The sequence below is a fragment of the Anabrus simplex genome, chromosome 1 (assembly GCF_040414725.1).
Source record: "Anabrus simplex isolate iqAnaSimp1 chromosome 1, ASM4041472v1, whole genome shotgun sequence".
Lineage (NCBI taxonomy): Eukaryota > Metazoa > Arthropoda > Insecta > Orthoptera > Tettigoniidae > Anabrus > Anabrus simplex.
The window spans coordinates 289,871,622-289,890,477 of NC_090265.1; the positions used below are offsets into that span (position 1 = coordinate 289,871,622).

General features: G+C 40.2%; 1 protein-coding gene across 1 annotated transcript in view; it reads right to left on the reverse strand.

The window, feature by feature from the left end:
• CycB (Cyclin B) overlaps positions 1-18,856 on the reverse strand; it is a 150,640-nt gene that overhangs the window by 118,607 nt on the left and 13,177 nt on the right. The window contains exon 2 of the mRNA XM_067134788.2: positions 11,055-11,263. Coding sequence (XP_066990889.1) covers positions 11,055-11,263 — 209 coding nt within the window. The remainder of the gene's footprint in view (positions 1-11,054; positions 11,264-18,856) is intronic.

Below are 18,856 nucleotides of genomic sequence, written 5' to 3' on the forward strand. Positions count from 1 at the left end.
TGAGAGATTATACCTTCAATAATAGTCCAATTGAATCAGACATTGAAGGATTGTTTGTTGATATATTAGTGGATTCATCTATTGCCTTAAAAATACCATTGTGTGACGTATATAACTTTGTTATGTCTAGGTTATTGAACATCAAGTGGACTTTAAAATTGTTCACATCTATATATATAAAATATGAGTTGTCTGTACATTGCTCAGAATTTGAAAAGAATGGTATTTCTGTATCGGTCATGTCCATAGTAACAAGAAAATGTACTTTTTTTACTTTTCCGTAATTTCTGTCTGTCTGTATGTATGTATGTACACGCATCACGAGAAAACGGCTGAAGAGAATTTAATGAAAATCGGTATGTAAATTCGGGGGATGAACCGCTACAATCTAGGCTATAAATAATTTTATTCACGCCGAGTGAAATGGTAGTTTAGGGGAAGGCCTTAAATTTAATTCTTGACTATTTATATTATTACCGGCCCTATCGACAAATACTATATAACTAAACTTATATAGAATTAAATTTCCAATCAGTTATGTCCTATACATTTTTACCGTACCGGCTCTGATAACACAGATATTAATGAATTTGTAGTTTTGTTGCTAAGTCCATATCAACGCCGAGCCACGAGAAAATGGGTTAACAGAATGTAATGAAAACCGCTATATAGAGTCGGGGAATAAGAAACTACAGTCTAGGCTGTAAATAATTTTATTCGCCCGAGATGAAATGGTAGTTTAGGGGAAGGCGCCTAAAATTTAATTTTTAATTACCGGTACCTATGTTATTGGCGCTATCGAAAAGTACTTCATAACAAAAGTTATAGACAATACAATTTCCGATCATTTATGTTTCATTCAGTTTTACTGTACCGACTATGATAAGAGTGGTATTTCAGAAGGCCTACAATATCGAAAGCGCATAACACTGATCAACAATAACTTTACATTGACCATTGTTTGTTACTGATCAACAATAACTTTACATTGACCATTGTTTGTTGTGATGTTCTTCGTTTCTTATGGTCCCGCTCAACTCCGATAGATGGGATTACTACTGCGTACCGAGTATAACAGCCCGACTGAACATTAGCGGGAAATAGCTGGGGAGTTGGAAAACTTTCTTCTTTAGCATGCCATTCCTCTGGTTCATGTAGCCTCCGTATCGCAGACGGCAGCGCGTCGGCCTCTCACCGCTGGTAACCGTGGTTCACATCCCGGTCACTCCATGGGAGATTTGTGCTGGACAAAGCGGAGGCGGGACATGTTTCTCTCCGGGTACTCCGGTTTTCCCTGTCATCTTTCATTCCAGCAACACTCTCCATTCTCATTTCATAGCATCTATCAGTCCTTAATAAATCACTTTGGGAGTGACGAACCCATTGTACTAACAGCATATATATATATATATATATATATATATATATATATATATATATGCTTCATTTATTACATCCCTGACCCGGTCAATGACTGGAAAACAGGTTGTAGGTTTTCATTTTCATTTTCCTCTGGTTCATACATTTTCTGATACTGCAGGTATGTAACACACGGGTTCATCATAGTATTCCAGTTATTCGATCCCTACTCTGACGCGCTGTTTTGAATGAGCTGTATGCACACTTACGGCAGATGCTAACTTAGTAGTAGTAGTAGTAGTAGTAGTAGTAGTAGTAGTATGACCTGGTCTAGAATTACTATTTAAGCTAATCTTCAATTATACCACCACAATTCACTAAATAACTCAAAAATCAACCCTGAAAAGAGCCGTTTCTTAAGAAAAGCTTCTTCCTCTTCACTTTTATTAAATTCTACATTCATTTAATTCCAAATTAGCAGTGAAGAGGGGGCTTCTCCTCCGGCTTGGAGGAAAAAATTGCCTCCAAATCAAATAGGTTTTTCCATTCCCATTGTAGTGAATTGAGATTTTCAGACTCATCGGGTACTCCTCGAAAACAGATTACTAAAAAGGCATAGTTTTTGCCCTGGGACTCTCCACTATTCGCCTTCCGCCCCAGAATACTGTTGATCGCAGCTGCGAGCTCACTGCATTAGCTTTACGACACCTTGATTCAATCTCACTATATTACCATCCTGGGAGAACACACAACATAAATACTTGAAATTATCGACCTGTTCTAGCTTTGTATCACCGATCTGACATTCAATTCTGTTGAATTTCTTACCTACTGACATCAATTTAGTCTTCGAGAGGCTAATTTTCATACCATATTCATTGCACTTATTTTCTAGTTCCAAGATATTACACTGTAGGCTTTCGGCACAATCTGCCATTAAGACCAAATCGTCAGCATAGGCCAGACTGCTTACTACATTTCCACCTAACTGAATCCCTCCCTGCCATTTTATTCCTTTCAGCAGATGGTCCATGTAAACTACGAACAGCAAAGGTGAAAGATTACAGCCTTGTCTAACCCCTGTAAGTACCCTGAACCAAGAACTCATTCTACCATCAATTCTCACTGAAGGCCATTTGTCAATATAAATGCCTTTGATTGATTTTAATAATCTGGCTTTAATTCCATAGTCCCCCGGTATGGCGAACATCTTTTCCCTTGGTACCCCGTCATATGCTTCCTCTAGATCTACGAAACAAACACAACTGCCTATTCCTCTCGTAGAATTTTTCAATTACCTGGCGCATACTGAAAATCTGATCCTGACAGCCTCTCTGTGGTCTGAAACCACACTGGTTTTCATCCAGCTTCCTCTCAACGATTGATCGCACCCCCCCTTCCAAGATGCTAGTGAATACTTTGCCTGGTATACTAATCAATGAGATACCTCGATAGTTGTTGCAATCCTTCCTGTTCCCTTGCTTATAGATAGGTGCAATTACTGCTTTTGCCCAATCTGAAGGTACCTTACCAATACTCCATGCTAATTTTACTACTCTATGAAGCCATTTCATCCCTGCCTTCCCACTATACTTCACCATTTCAGGTCTAATTTCATCTATTCCTGCTGGCTTATGACAATGGGAGTTTATTTACCATCCTTTCCACTTCCTCAAGCATAATTTCACCAACATCATTTTCCTCCTCCCCATGAGCTTGGCTGTTCACAACACCACCAGGATGATTTTCTTTTACATTGAGAAGATGTTCAAAATATTCCCTCCACCTCTCCAGTGATTCCCTGGGATCTATGAGTTCACCTGAATTACTCAAAACACTGTTCATTTCCTTTTCCCCTCGCTACCTAAGATTCTTTATTACTGTCCAGAAAGGTTTCCCTGCTGTTTGACCTAGCTTTTCCAGGTTGTTACCAAAATCTTCCCAGGACTTCTCTTTGGATTCAACAACTATTTGTTTCACTCTGTTTCTTTCATCTACGTACAACTCCCTGTCTGCCACGGCCCTTGTTTGGAGCCATTTCTGATAAGCCTTCTTTTTACGTTTACAAGCTGCTCTCACTTCATCATTCCACCAAGATGTTCGCCTTTTCCCATCTTTACACACAGTTGTTCCTAGGCATTCCCTTGCTCTTTCTACTACAGCATCCCTGTGTGTCATCCATTCACTTTCTATATCCTGAAAACTGCTTACTGTCTACTGTTCGAAACTTCTCACTAATCATATCCATGTACTTCTGTCTAATGTTCTCGTCCTGGAGATTTTCTACCCTTATTCGTTTGCAGACAGATTTCACTTTCTCTACCCTAGGCCTAGAGATACTTAGTTCACTAGAGATCAGATAGTGGTCTGTATCATCAAAAAATCCGCAGAAAACTCGTACATTCCTAACAGATTTCCTGAATTCGAAGTCTTAAGATATAGTCTATTATGGATCTGGTACCGCTAGCCTCCCATGTGTAGCGGCGAATAGCCTTATGCTTGAAGAATGTATTCTTAACAGCTAAACCCATACTAGCACAGAAGTCCAGCAAACGCTTCCCATTCCCATTAGCTTCCACATCTTCCCCGCATTTACCCATCACCCTTTCGTATCCTTCAGTTCTAATCCCAACTCTCGCATTGAAATCGCCCATTAGCACTATTCTATCCTTGCTGTTGACCCTGACCACGATGTCACTCAATGCTTCATAAAACTTGTCAACTTCATCCTCATCCGCACCCTCACATGGTGAATACACGGACACAATTCTAGTCCTAATTCCTCCAAATGACAAATCTACCCACATCATTCGCTCATTTACATGCCTAACAGAAACTATGTTCCGTGCAATGGTATTCCTGATAAAGAGCCCTACCCCAGACTTTGCCCTTCCCTTTCTAACACCCGTCAAGTACACTTTATAATCTCCTTTATCTTGCTCGTTATCACCCCTTACCCGAATATCACTTACTCCTAGCACATCCAGACGCATCGTCTTTGCTGACTCAGCCAGTTCTACCTTCTTTCTTCCATAAGCCCCATTAATATTGATAGCTCCCCATCAAATTCCATTTTGTTCGCCAAGTTGTTTCCAAGGAGTCCCTCGCCTGTCAAATGGGAGTGGGACTCCGTTACTCCCATAGGTCCGAGGCTTGCTTAAAATGTTCTGAGCTCGGTAGATTCATGAAACAGGATGCTACCCTACTTACACATAGTCCAAGTGAGGATCTCTCCTCTAACGGGTTATGGACCACAGATGGATTGTATAGTCCTAGCCGCCCGAGCACAAGGAGGGCCATGACTCGGAATATGTCCAAGATGCCCACTCCCATTCCATAGCAACTGGTATCCCGACTCTCAGGACCACTTACTAGGCCACTCAGCTGGTGCCCATGGTTCACGAACTAGGACATGACTACAGTAACCCACAAACATGAACCATACAAGTGTAATAATAATCGTAAAATAATTTGAGCTTGATACTTGCATGGGTGAGAGCACATTGTTTTCAAGTTACATCAGTTCATCACACTTGCATTATGCTTAATGTGCACTTCTCTATATACGCGGTACCGCACGTTGCATTCGGACACAATATTTGTGGCCCACTGCCCTATTCCTGTAGGATTCAGCGTAACTGATCACAGCGAGGTTATATGATGCGGTATTACTGTCACACTTGCTCACTGTGGACTAACAAACAATTTTGAGATCTAAAATGCAGGTCCCATACCCGAAACACTCAAATATGTTAGTACCAGACTGGTATAGACTCTAGTCACTTGTGGGCTGATTCACTCACAGAACTAGTAAAGTGGTATTTTCTACCGGCTGATAACAGCACGTTGCCCGGTATTTGGAATGCCTGGTTCCACAATAGGAAGGATGCTACCCCGAGTAGTTGAAGTCTATTTCGAAACGCATCCGGAGCTGCGCGATTGATCTTCGAAGAAGTGGATGTGCCAAATACGTAAATATTTCTTTTTCTCCACTTGGACCCAAAAATACTGGGATGCATAAATTATCCAAGGGTGTTAATTATGTGAGAGAATGCATATTGGTCACTGGAGTTGTTGAAATATAAACACCATAATTTGTAATTCAGCATGCAACTCGCCAGTAAAAATACTGAACAAGGGAATAACTTTCCATTTACAGTATAATGTCCGCTATAACAAGTACGGCATATAACTAGAACTCCGCTATGACAGTTTTTGTCCGTCCGTTCAAAAGTAGGATATTAAACTGTGCATTATCCTGCGGTTACAGCGAGCGCCCCATCACTTACGCATTCATTATTACGTGTGATTATGCGTGCAAGATTTTTTCTGCTACTGACTTTCACACAATCTATCATCTTCGGTATCATTTCCTCGATATGTTCAATAGCGAGCGCTCTCGTCGACATTCGAAGGCGATGTTAAGAGTCAATTAGTAATACCCATCGACTGCTGTTCTGAAAAAAAGGGGGCATGTTTTCCTAATACATGCGTAAATAACGTGGTCGATAGCAGTTAACTCTTAAAAATAACAGGTGAAGTAAATGATCGCTTAATTTTAATGCCAAATACTACTAGTAAGTAAGAATGGGATACACCTCGGGCAGCGTGCATCATTGGTTTGAGAGGTTAGTTTTATATTTTCTCACATCCGGTTAAATTTAAGAAAGGCTATTACGTAAATTTATAGCGAGAAATTTATCATTTCTCTACCACCACAAGAAATAAATTTCATAATTGGTATTGTCAGCCTCAACAAGATAGGTCTTAATGATTGACTCCACCTTTACAATACAGTACAATATTATTACATTTTTTACTTTATTTTTTTTTAAAAGGGGACATGTTTTGTCTCTTCCTTGTGAGACATCTTCAGTCTAAAATATGATAAACCATATTTTTAACTCTAAAAACAATGACATACCCTAAAAATGTTAGAGTCAAGATGACTCAATCTTGTCGCACGTGAACATAACAAATACTTCTGTACCGCCGCTTGAAATATGATTTCATGATGCGTACAGTACGGTTAACTTTGGTTTGGCGAGTCTTTGAATAAGAAAACGGAAAAGTTTGCCATAAAATGTGAGCGATCATCTTTGGTAGGGTATCATTTTTCAGATAAAAATTAGATGTAGGGCTTTTCAGGCGTTTGCTCTATTAACCACAGTTTTGTCTTAGGCCTGACACTAGACTCTTCAGAGTGGGATGTGTCAGACCCCACCCACTGACGCTGGGGTGTATGCAGGTGAACTTATCAGAAGCCTATTTAAGAGGCACAGTCTGATAACTGCATACAGGATATAAAACTCCACACCCCACTCTGAAGAGTCTAGTGTCAGACCTAAGACTAAACGCTGGTTAATAGAGCAAACGCCTGAAAAGCCCTACATCTGATCTGATTTTTGATATGCTCTATTGGTGGAAAAATATCTAATTCCCTCCATGAGAACTTAGAATTTCCATTAGGGTATAATTTTCTCGCCATGTGCTCTTGAGAGCTCTCATCTACATTCAAAGGTGATGTTGGAGTCTATTAGTGATGTCCATGGAGTGCTGTTCTCTAGAAGAAATTTCAAAATGAAAGAAGATAACATGTTTTCGTAATAAACGTGTAAATAACGTGGCAGTTAACTCATTAGAAATAAAGGCTGAAGTAAACGATCATTCAATTTTTATTGCTGCATACTGGAATTAAGTGCTTGTGGCAGGACATCTATAAGAGTGAAAGGAAAGGAGACACCGTGGTGAAATGAAGTGAGGCAAGTGGTGAAAGAAGTCAGCCTTCAAGAATGGAACCGAGATCAAACTGAAGAAAGCAATGGGAAGCATCTCAAAGGTAAACAGATGTAAGAAGGAGGTAGGAGAAAAGAAAAGTTAGTAAGAATTTACACAAAAAAATAGAAATGAAGGTAAGTGGCAGTTATCACAAAGCTAGTGGAAAAGGAAGATGGGGAATTTTTAACACACTCAGAAGAGATAAAAAGATGGAAGGAGTATTTTGATAAGCTATTGAATGTGAACAACTGTACAGGGGAGATAGAAGCAATACAATGTGAGGACTAAAGAGGATGTATTAATGCTGGAGGTGGAGTGAGCGGTACAAAAGATGAAGATGGGAAAAGTAACGGGGATGGATAAAATCAGTGTAGAAATTCTAAAGGCTGCTGGACCTGTTTGCATGCAATGGTTGTACTGGCTTAAAATGTATGTGGAAACAAATGTGTACCAGAAGACTGAAAAAACCCGAATAATACCAGTGTTTAAGAAAGGGGACAAGAAAGTTTGTGGAAACTATAGAGGAATCACATTTGTATCGCAGGTAGTTAGAATACTGTTGATATTAGAAAGAAGAATAAGAAAGATTGAAACTGAGTTACAAGAACAGTATGGCTTCAGAAGTGAAAGATCTACAATGGACCCAATCTTTAGCATGAGACAGCTCATGGGAAAGAACTGGGAATATGGAAAGGATATGGTCATGACTTTCATAGATATAAAAAATGCATTATAGTGTCACCAGAGAGGGTTTGGGAAACCATTGTTAAAAAGAGACTTGGAAGAGAAATATTAGAAATGGTGCAAGCAATGTACAACTGTGTTAGCAGGGTACTGATCCCAGTTGGAAAGATAATGGTTTACGAATAAGACTGGACTAAGACAGGTGAGTGTCTTCACCTTTATTTTTATGGTCATGGATGAAATCGTAAAGGAAAAAAAGGAAGTCTATGGAGATTAAGATACTGCTATTTGCAGATGATGTGATCTGGGGAAAGAACAGCAAAGAAGTGCAACATCTAGATGTACTAAACGAAAAAATTATGTATGGCATGAAAAGCAGTACAGATAAAAGCAAGACTATGGTGATAAGGAGGGAAAAGCAAGGAAAGGGCACTGTGAAAATTGGAAGCCAAAGTCTGGAAATTATGGATAGCTCTAAATACCTACGAAGTGAATTAATACAAAATGCTAGGGTAGATATGGAGATTAGCAGGAGGGTACAGCAGGGCAATGCATTCTATCAAAGTGTAAGAATACTTGTTTGGAGCACTGAAGTACCAAGGAAAAGTAAAGAGAATGTACAAAATGTACTATGTACCAATACTGACTTTTGCAGCTGAGACTGACTAGCAGGCAAGAGTAAAATTCAAGCCAGCAGCATACGAAGACGAAATTTAGAATGGGACAAGATCGTGGAAGAGGAATGGTGAAAGGAAAGAGGAAGATGGAGAAGTGCCATAAATACCCCAACCTGGCAGGAGCTGGATAAGGGGAAATAAGTCAGAATGGGATACACCTCAAGATACAGCAGAGTACATCACCGATTCAGAGGATAGTTTATATTTTCTCACGCCTGGTTAAATTTCAAAAATGCTGTTCCCATGTAATTTTGTAGCGAGGTTATTTCCCTACATGTGCTTGAAATAAGTTTTCATGATACATATACGGTTAGGTAACGCCATTTGAGGAAGAAAACTGCAACGTTTTTCACAGAGGCTGCTGGAGTGATACAATTTCAGAATGAAATTAAAAATACGTAGTATAGGATTTTGAAAAATAAACTAGCAAGCCGTAGTGTGGATATCATTCGCGAAAATGCGAGCTTTGAACAATCTGATTCCCATTTCATACCGATTTTAGTGTGTAAGGACAAACCCCCCCCCCCCACTTTTACGAAAAATCTGATAGTACGACAATCTGTTATAGCAAGTAAACTTTTTGCCGTCATGAATTCTCACTATAACAGACTTCCACTGTATTAATTTAAACTAATTATTTTACATTAACTGGAACTCCACAGGCCTAATCTGAAGTGTTTGTATGTTAATGGAGAAATATTGGGGAAAAAGGCAAATATCCGTTAATGGTTTTCTTTGATATTGAGAAAGCATATGACAGCATAGAAAGAGACGATATGAGAATGCTTGAGAAAAAGGAATGTGCCAGAGGGACTGGCAAGGAAAGTTCGGATGCTGTATGAGCACTGTACCAGCTGTGTGCGATTGGGTGAATGACATTCATCCCGATTCCAGACCAAAAGTGGATTCAAGGCAATGCACTATCCCCAATATAGTTTACCACCATCATGTATGACATAATGAAGATCAAGAAAACTAGTGAATTAAATGCAATGGCTTTTGCAGATATGATCTGGGGAGAAACAAAGGAACAAGTACAGTTGAGACTCAATAAATGGAAGGTTAAGTTTCAGGAATTCAATCTTAAGATAAGCAAACCCAAAACAGTAGTGATGGCAAACACAGGGACGACCAGCGAACATCATGCTAGGACACCATTCACTACGAAGTGCGGAAAACTCTGCAATGTAATATCTCGAGATACGCTAGCCACAAAGGAGGTGGCAGATCGAGTGCAGTGGCGGTGGTGATTGTTTGAAGAAGTACTACTAGGCAACAATTTTATACATACCGTATTTATGCAAATAATTCCTGTATCCAACTTTAGGAAGGCTGATTTTGAAAAAATGCCAACAATGACTCAAATAAAACTCACCCCAATTTGGAGCCTCAGTTTTAAAAAAGTATGTGGGTATTATCTGCATAAATACAGTAATACTGACGAGAGAAAAAAATGAAGGTATCAGCCAAAGAAAGACAATAGCCACAAAGGGTGTGAAAATGAAAGACTCCCCAGGGCTCCAGTGCTCTAATAATGCCAGGGTCAAGAGTTGATCAAGGGAGGTCGGATAGGATAAATGTAACCAACAACCCTGGCACAACCGGAAGCAATGCCAGGATTCAGCCAAGGGTCCCATGGTTGCCAACCCACCGTCCCAAGTTCAAAGCCTCTGGTAGCCCCTTTTAGTCACCTCTTACAACAGGCAGAGAATACCGTGGGTTTTATTCTACCACCTCCAGCCATAGAGGAATCTGTTTTACCAGCAAGTACGAACACTCCTCCGCAATCCCATATCCTATAGTACCAACAAAATCAGAGCTGGTGATGTTCAATCAGAACTTCATACCAATCTTAACCTATGGTATCGAAACCAGCACCCTCACTAAGATACGCATCAAGCTTGCAGGCATCTAAGATGAAGTTCCTTAGGTCCACAATTCAAAAAACCAAACTGGACAAGTTAAGGAATGATGTAGTTAGAAAGCAAGCTTGGATTGAGACGACAGTATTAGATCAGGTCAACATGTCCAGATTGAGGTGGTTTGGACATGTAATGAGGATCGAGTTAACAGCATATGTTAACTTTGAGAGACATATGGCAGGAAAATGGATGGTGGGAAACTGAGAACCCCCTGGATGGATATTGTAAAGATGGACACTGTAGATTGATGAAGGACACTGGAGGACATCATTTAAAACAGAACGTATCTCAATAAGACAGAATGGAAGAGGCTCACCAACAGTACCCAGGAAAATGGAACTGTAAAACGACTGTTTGCCATTAAAAATGGTTCAAAGGAGAAGTTTCAAAACAACCTGTTTTCCACCAACCTCGAAGTCTAGTACGTGGGGCACATTATTAGGAGACTATGGAGAAACTCATGGGGGGGGGGGGGGGGGAGTTGACAACCAAAAACGAAGGAAACTGTACTGCAATTTGCAATGTTAAGACAATGTTGCTAACGGAAATGTTCAATCAAATTTAATCCAGTAGCCTGAAAAATAAAACACATGAATATTAAGTAACATATACAAAGTGAATTTTTGTGTCTCACCTGACCACATTGGTGACTTTAGAAGTAGTGGTTTTCAATGGAAAAGCTTTCTTTTTCACTTCCTGGAATGGGAGCTGGTTTGTGTTTTGTCTAGCAGCAACTTTGTTTCCTATTTCTCCAAGAGCTGGGCGATGTTGAGGCAGCACTTCCTTAAGTATTGCTGAACCCTTTCCTGGCAGCAATGAACAGTTTTCTTGGCCTGGTCTTGCCTGCAGAATTATTGGAGGGAATTAAACATAAGATAATAGAAAATCCAACTTCCACATGTGTTTATGTTTTTTTAACATAAGAATGAAGTATAGTACTCGAACCTTTTCTTGAGCCCTAGTTCCCATTCAGCACTATGGAGTTCAGGGGTCAAGAATACGTTCGTGTACTATAAAGAACTTCATTTAAAAATATATAAAACCGAGCTTCCTTTATTATTACTGTACACAGGCATGTAACTGCTAACAATCCTGTTGTCTGATATAAGAAATTAGTTTGAATCTATTAGCAGCATTACCTGCCAAATATTCAGACTAACACATTGAATATGGTGTACAGTACAATGAGAAATTATTTCGTAACCAAATCACTTACACTTGTGGAACATGCTAAGAAAGAATTTTGCCCTTAATATTGTATTTACTCCCTGCCAAATTTTTATGACAAAAAGCTAGGTTTCCTCTTTCATGCATGCATATAGTAGCCTTATTACCCCTCTTTTACACTTTTGAAGGGACTTAAGGTATAGGTACAAATAAAAATGGGGATGGGAAAAGTAAATTGTGGTGAACAATATATATGTAAAAATGATCTGGCACAGGAGAAACTTGACACAAATACAAATTTTATAGAGTATTTTAATCTCAATCCTATTGCAGCACTTGCCCCTAAGTAACGGTCCAATGTAAATTAACTGTTAACACTACACTTCCTTCATAATTCTGCTCATCCACTGATCACAAGAAGGGTACCAGTACGTAGTAAATATATTTTGTTTGTCCAACCCTAGTCGCGTTTCTCTATGGGGTCGGGTGTGAGGAGAGATGAATATGTCACGGCAGATTTTTATGACCAACTGCGCGTTCTGACGTCAAATTCAGAGGAGATGATGAAACAAAATGCAAGGACATGAGGGTGAAACCCATTGCTGGCATATAGCCTACTCCTGTCTAATAGCACCACATGTTCTGATCAAGGCTTAATGTCCCCATCTGAGGGACGAATCACCATCAACAGCGTCTTATGCCCTCATTCCGCACGAGTACTGTGAACTACAATAATACAGTATATTATTTTAATCTGGTTAACTTTCTTAGAATAGATATAGAAATATCTAAAATGCAATAAATTTTCTTCTGTCAGTAATATACTGTATAAAAAAATTAATTTGTTGGGTAGGCAAACAGCTCATCAGAATTGTCACGCATAAATTTGTTTAGTAGGCAATCCACTGTTCATAGTTGCCATGCAGTTTCAGTAGCTTCCCCTGATATTCGTTATCTGCTAGTATCACCTGCGTGTTGTCTTGTTTGGTCATCATGCAGTGGTTACTCAAAGCGTTAAAGGGTAGGTGCGACACCATTTTACTTCAATCCCTCCCACCGTCTCGAACAGCCTAACGTCGTGTAAATGGCCGGAAGCATAAAAGGTCACAAACGTAAATATGAGGAGTTTAAAACCTTGCGAGCATAGGAAATCTCAGAGAGAGAGAGAGAGAATAAAAAAGTAAACATTGGGAAAAGAAAATGCAGGAATGTAAAAGCAAGGTAATACTGTACATCATATAAACCGTTATGCCTCCCTGTGTTCATTCTGCAAAAGCATTCATTGGATAACTGTGGCTGTTGAAAGCCAAACCCTTATTTTTAAGTATATTTCATGCTTGTTCTTCACATTTATCACATCAAGATTTACCGAAACAGCTGTAAATGAGATAAGACCACATTATTTAGGTTAGGTATACCATGAAGTGCCTGCATAGCCCGCCTGGTGGCCATGATCGTTAAGGCGCTGAAGTCTAAAAACTTTCTAACACCGAGGTTAGCCGGTTCGAGTCCCGTTGGTCGAAAAAATTTACACCATCAGAATGTTGGCCGGCAGGGTAGGGGAGGTGGTGGTATACAATTTCTAATTACTAGATTGCGTGCCAAAAGCCTGGATTAAATTCCAAACCTCTCCGCAGTGCTCATATGGAGTGAGGGCATATGACGCTGTTGATGGTGATTCGTCCGTCGGATGGGGACGTTAAGCCTTGAGCAGACCCCTTGGTGGTATTCGACAGGAGTAGGCTAAGTGCCGGCACCGGGTTTCACCCTCTCCCTACTATCATGTATCACGTCATTCATTTCACCTCTCATTAACTCCTCTGATGAGGTTGACGTCAGGAAGGGCATCCGGTCATAAACCGCCACGACAAATTCATCTCACCTCATTCCCGACCCCGTAGGGAAACGGGACAAGGGTTGGACAAACATACCATGAAGTGCCTGCATAATGCCACAAGTTCCACGATGGGAAGATTAAAAATAAATAACAGGAAAGTTTGCTGCGTTTATGGATATCTACAGGGGTGGTGGTAATGCGTTTTATCATTATGTTTAATTTGGAGCCTCCAAAAATCGTTAATTGGGGACATAAAATAATAATAATAATAATAATAATAATAATAATAATAATAATAATTATTATTATTCGCGAGATACGTTGGCAAGCAAAACAATCGTTATGACTGGAGTGTTGTTATTTTTAAACCGACTTCTCTCAAAAAACCCTATAGGGCTACTGGCCCGAGTTAGAAGATATTAAACCATCACTTTGTTAATGAGCTCACTTGGTATATTATTAGCAAACAACCGTGAATATTTGTGAAGCCTCCGTGGCTCAGACGGCAGCGTGTCGGCCTCTCACCGCTCAGAACCGTGGTTCAAATCCCGGTCACTCCAGGCGAGATTTGTGCTGGACAAAGCGGAGGCGGGAAAGGTTTTTCTCGTCATCTTACATTCCAGCAATGCTCTCCATTCTCATTTCGTAGCATCTATCAGTCATTAATATATCACTTTGGGAGTGGCGACCCCATCGTACTAACAGCCTATATATGCTTCATTCATTACATCCTTGACCCGGTCAATGACTGGAAGACAGGTTGTAGGTTTTCATTTTCAACTATGAATATTTCTTAACTAAAGTAAACTTGTTTCCTCATCCTGAGGTGGTGCAGCTCTTTTTAGACAAGCTCCCCATGGAAAGGACTTGCATGTAGGTGTATCATTTTTACAGCAAATCAACCTTCCTGCCATTCTTAAATCTCTGGAAATATGGTACTGGGAATTGAACTTAGGCTCCCGAGAACGGCAGCTAATTGTGCTAACCGTTATGCTGGTGGATATTTTTAACTACAGAACATACAGCTGAGTCTTGTTAATCCAAACTAATTGGGACCGGAGCCTGTTCGGATTACAAAATTTCCAGTTTAACCGGAAAATATTTTCTAATGTCATTGTTTTTACGTCCCGCCAACTACTCTTGCGGTTTCCAGAGATGCCTAGGAGTCAGGATTTTCTCCCATAGGAGTTCCTTCACGTGCCAGTAAATCTACTTACACAAGGCTGATGTATTTGAGCACCTTCAAATACCACTGGACTGAGGCAGGATCGAACCTGCGAAGTTGAGGTCAGAAGGCCAGCGCCTCAACCGCCTGAGGAAAATAGTTTCTTACAATACCGTACAGTCAATCTCTTTGAAATTGCTCAACAATTTCCTGGGTGTGATGAAGCCAATGAAAATGACATTAGCGAGCAGATGGAAGCTGACACGCATCAATTACAAACAGACCAAGAAATTGTAGCTATGGTGGAGAAACAATCTGTAGTTCAACTAGTGTCGCATTCGGATGCTGCGGCCGCCTTACAACTTGCCGTACGACACGCCGAGCAACACTCCGCGGCTATGCCCACTGATATGGTGTTTATGAAATGCTGGTTTAACACTGCACCTTCGAGTAGGTTCCTATCACTATGTGTACCATGACGCTAAAATATAAATATTAGTCGGATCGCATTAAATACACTGAAGAAAATGGAAATTGCAACACCCAGAAGAAGTGGTGCTACATTGCTGCAATTCAACATGCAGGATGAGTGTTCGGTTGCGATTCGATGATTACACTTTCAGGTCCCTCTGACCACAAGTTTGGACAACAATCAATACAGGATGTGCCCACAACGAGCTGCAATACATTGATGAATTCCTCTAGGCATGGAGTCAATAAGGCCGTGGATCGCTTCCTGGGGAATTGTGGCCCATGCTTGCTGCACTGCATGGGTCAGTTATTCCAGAGTTGTGGGTGGCTGAGGACGGTTGGCCAGTTGTCGACCCATCATGTCCCACACATGCTCAATAGGACTGAGGTCCGGATATCTGGTGGGCCATTCTAAGGTTGTGATGTCGTGGAGCTTCTCTGGAGATGCGTGCAGTGTGAACTCCGGCACTGTCCTGCTGAAACATCCCATTAGCAATGTTCGCCATCATAGGGACATCTTGATTATTTAGTTTAATTTTCCGTATTGATAACATGTAATATAGATAAGAAAAGGATCCACCTTATCAATACCAATTTTATTTATATAAGATTAACTTACAGGACCGTTTTCGACTTTCTGAACAGTCATCATCAGCTGTACATTGGTACCTTTACGTAAGTCAAATATTGGTTGAATTGCCTTTCCAAATGGAAAAGTTGTGGGGAAGCACTATGTCCAAGCATTCGAATTCAGCATGTTTAAGAGTAAAAATCGGTTGTATGGTACAATCTAGATAGTTGAAAGCGAGTTTGTTTTTAGGCCTAAAATTCGTGTAAATTAGCTAATTTAAAAAAAGTACAGGTATATTACACACTAAAATGTATAACACATGTTAAAATCACATTAAAATATACAGTGCATGTTAAAATCCTCTATAATGGCTCAGATCCCTTCATTGGAATGGATTTATACATCTTGCGTATGTCTATATTCTTGTTTGAGTCCAATGTAGATGAATGTCAGTGCTTGCGTTCATGGGCAGTGCTCTCGTGGGGGTTCTACTATATATTAAGATATATCCACTTGTATATTTGATAGGTTTGTCATATTGTTGATAGCAATTCCAGTATAAGAAGAGATGGATCCTATGTTGTTATGAAGGAAAATAGAAGCAAATTATACGCCGAGGGAAATATTTTGCAACGTTGAGTCTATGTTAAGAAGAAATATGATATGAAGTGCAATATTTTTAAGGTAGAAGAATTGAATTAAGTGAAATATGGAATATGAAGTACGTCAAGAGGTATATGTCGTCATAATTAAGAAGAAATGGAATATGTTAAGTAGTAACAGTAACTCTCCTCACCCACCCCTTACAGCAGTGGACACAAGCCCAAAGAGAGCGCGATACAGTACACGCCAGGCAGCCAAACTTAACGCATCCCAACCACTACAGCAATAGTAAGTACTCATCACGTTAACACACATACAAGCAGGCATTTTTTCAGACTATAACTTTCTCACACTACTTTTGTCTCTTACAGACACACACCAGCAAAATATTAGACGAGAAAAGAGCCACCAACCTGCATCTGAAATATTCACGCATAACAGAGACTACATTCAATACTTAAAGTCGAAGTATCAATCACAGCTGCACATATCTACCTCCGTTCATATACTGGAATTGCTATCAATAATGTAACAAACCTATCAGATATACAGGGTTATTCTAAATGATTGTTGGGGTTTCGTGAATTATTTTTTGAAAATGTGGAAAACTTATCATTTTTATTGTTGCAGTAATGGTTAGACAAACTCTCAAAGTTTTGTTTTGCATCTACTGTAGTACATAAGTTACCACCAGATGGCAGTAATAGCAGTGTTTAACAAAATGGCGGTTAGCAATAAGGAGAAAGCTCTTGAATTTCATCAACACCGATCCGTTACCAGAGTCCAGCGCCATTTTTGGACAAAATATGGGAAGGAGCCTCCTTCCGACAATTATTTGCAGATGGTACACACAATTTGTGGATACAGATTGTTTGTGCAAAGGGAAAAGCAGTGGGCATTCCACTGCCAGAAGCGGATGTGAATCGGATTAGGAGCGTTTATCTCTATAGTCCTAAGAAATCAACTACGAGATGTATCAGGGAACTGCACGTTCCTCAAACCACAGTATGGCTTGTGTTACGAAGGCGCCTAAAGGTAACGCCCCTAATCTGATTCACATCCGCTTCTGGCATCAGAACGCCCGCTGCTTTTCCCTTTGCACAAACAATCTGTATCCACAAATTGTGTGTACCATCTGTGAATAGAGATGTCGGAAGGAGGCTCCTTCCTGTTTATGGCGCTGGACTCTGGTAACGGATCGGTGTTGATGAAATTCAAGAGTCCAAAAGGTTTCTCCTTATCGCTAACCGCCATTTTGTTAAAGACTGCTAATACTGCCTCTGGAGGTAACTTGTGTACTACAGTTGATGCGAAACAAAACTTTGAGAGTGTCTAACCGTTACTGCAACAATAAAAATGGAACGTCTTCCACGTTTAAAAAAAAGAATTCACGAAACCCCGACAATCATTTAGAATAACCCTGTACAAGTGGATATATCTTAATATATAGTAGAACCCCCACGAGAGCACTGCCCATGAACTCAAGCACTGACATTCTTCATCTACACTGGACTCAAACAAGAATATAGACATACAAGACATATAAATCCATTCCAATGAAGGGATCTGAGCCATTATAAAGGATTTTAACTCTCACTGTATATTTTAATATGTGATTTAACATGTGTTATGCATTTTAGAGTGTTTAATATACCTGTACTTTTTAAAAATTAGCTAATTTACATGAATTTTAGGCCTAAAAACAAACTCACTTTCAACTATCTAGATTGTACCATATAAACAATTTTTACTCTTAAACATGCCAAATTTGAATGCTTGGACATAGTGCTTCCCCCACAACTTCTCCATTTGGAAAGGCACTTCAACCAATATTTGACTTATGTAAAGGTACCAATGTACAGCTGATGATGACTGTTCAAAAAGTCAAAACCGGTCCTGTAAGTTAATCTTATATAAGTAAAATTGGTATTGATAAGGTGGATCCTTTTCTTATCTATATTACAACATAGGGACAACCACTGGATTGAGTACCCTATCAATATACTGTCGAGCATTCATAGTGCCCTCAACAAGCACTAATTGTGATTTCACATTAAAGCCAATAAGCACCCCAGACTATAATGCTTGGTTTTGGCCCTGTGTGCCTCTCGACAATGAGATCTGGGCGGCCCCTCTCCCTGGTACGTCGGCGCACACGATTCCGGCGATCACTGTGGGCAAGACAGAAGCGCGATTCATCACTAAAGATGACCCTATGCCATTCGTCGACCCACGTCGATCTTTCTCGACACAAGGCCAGCCTTACACGTCGCTGTTGTGGGGTCAATGGAACACCTTCTGCACGGACACAGGCTCGTAAGCCAGCTGCACGCAGGTGATTACCAACTGTTTATTGTGTAACGTGGGGTGCCACAACTGCTCGAATTTGCGCTGCTGTTGCATGGGATTCCATCCGGGCCATCCGAATGATGCGGCGATCCTCTCTCACAGTTGTCTGTCGCGCTGGGCTTGTGCCAGGTCTACGAGTGTGGGTACCTTCATTTGACCACTGTTGCCATACACGTACCGTGCAGCGACAGTCCTTAGCGATAATCCAGCTTCACACAGCCCAATTATCTGAGCCCTCTCAAATGGCGACAGTTGTTGATAGCGTGCTCTTCT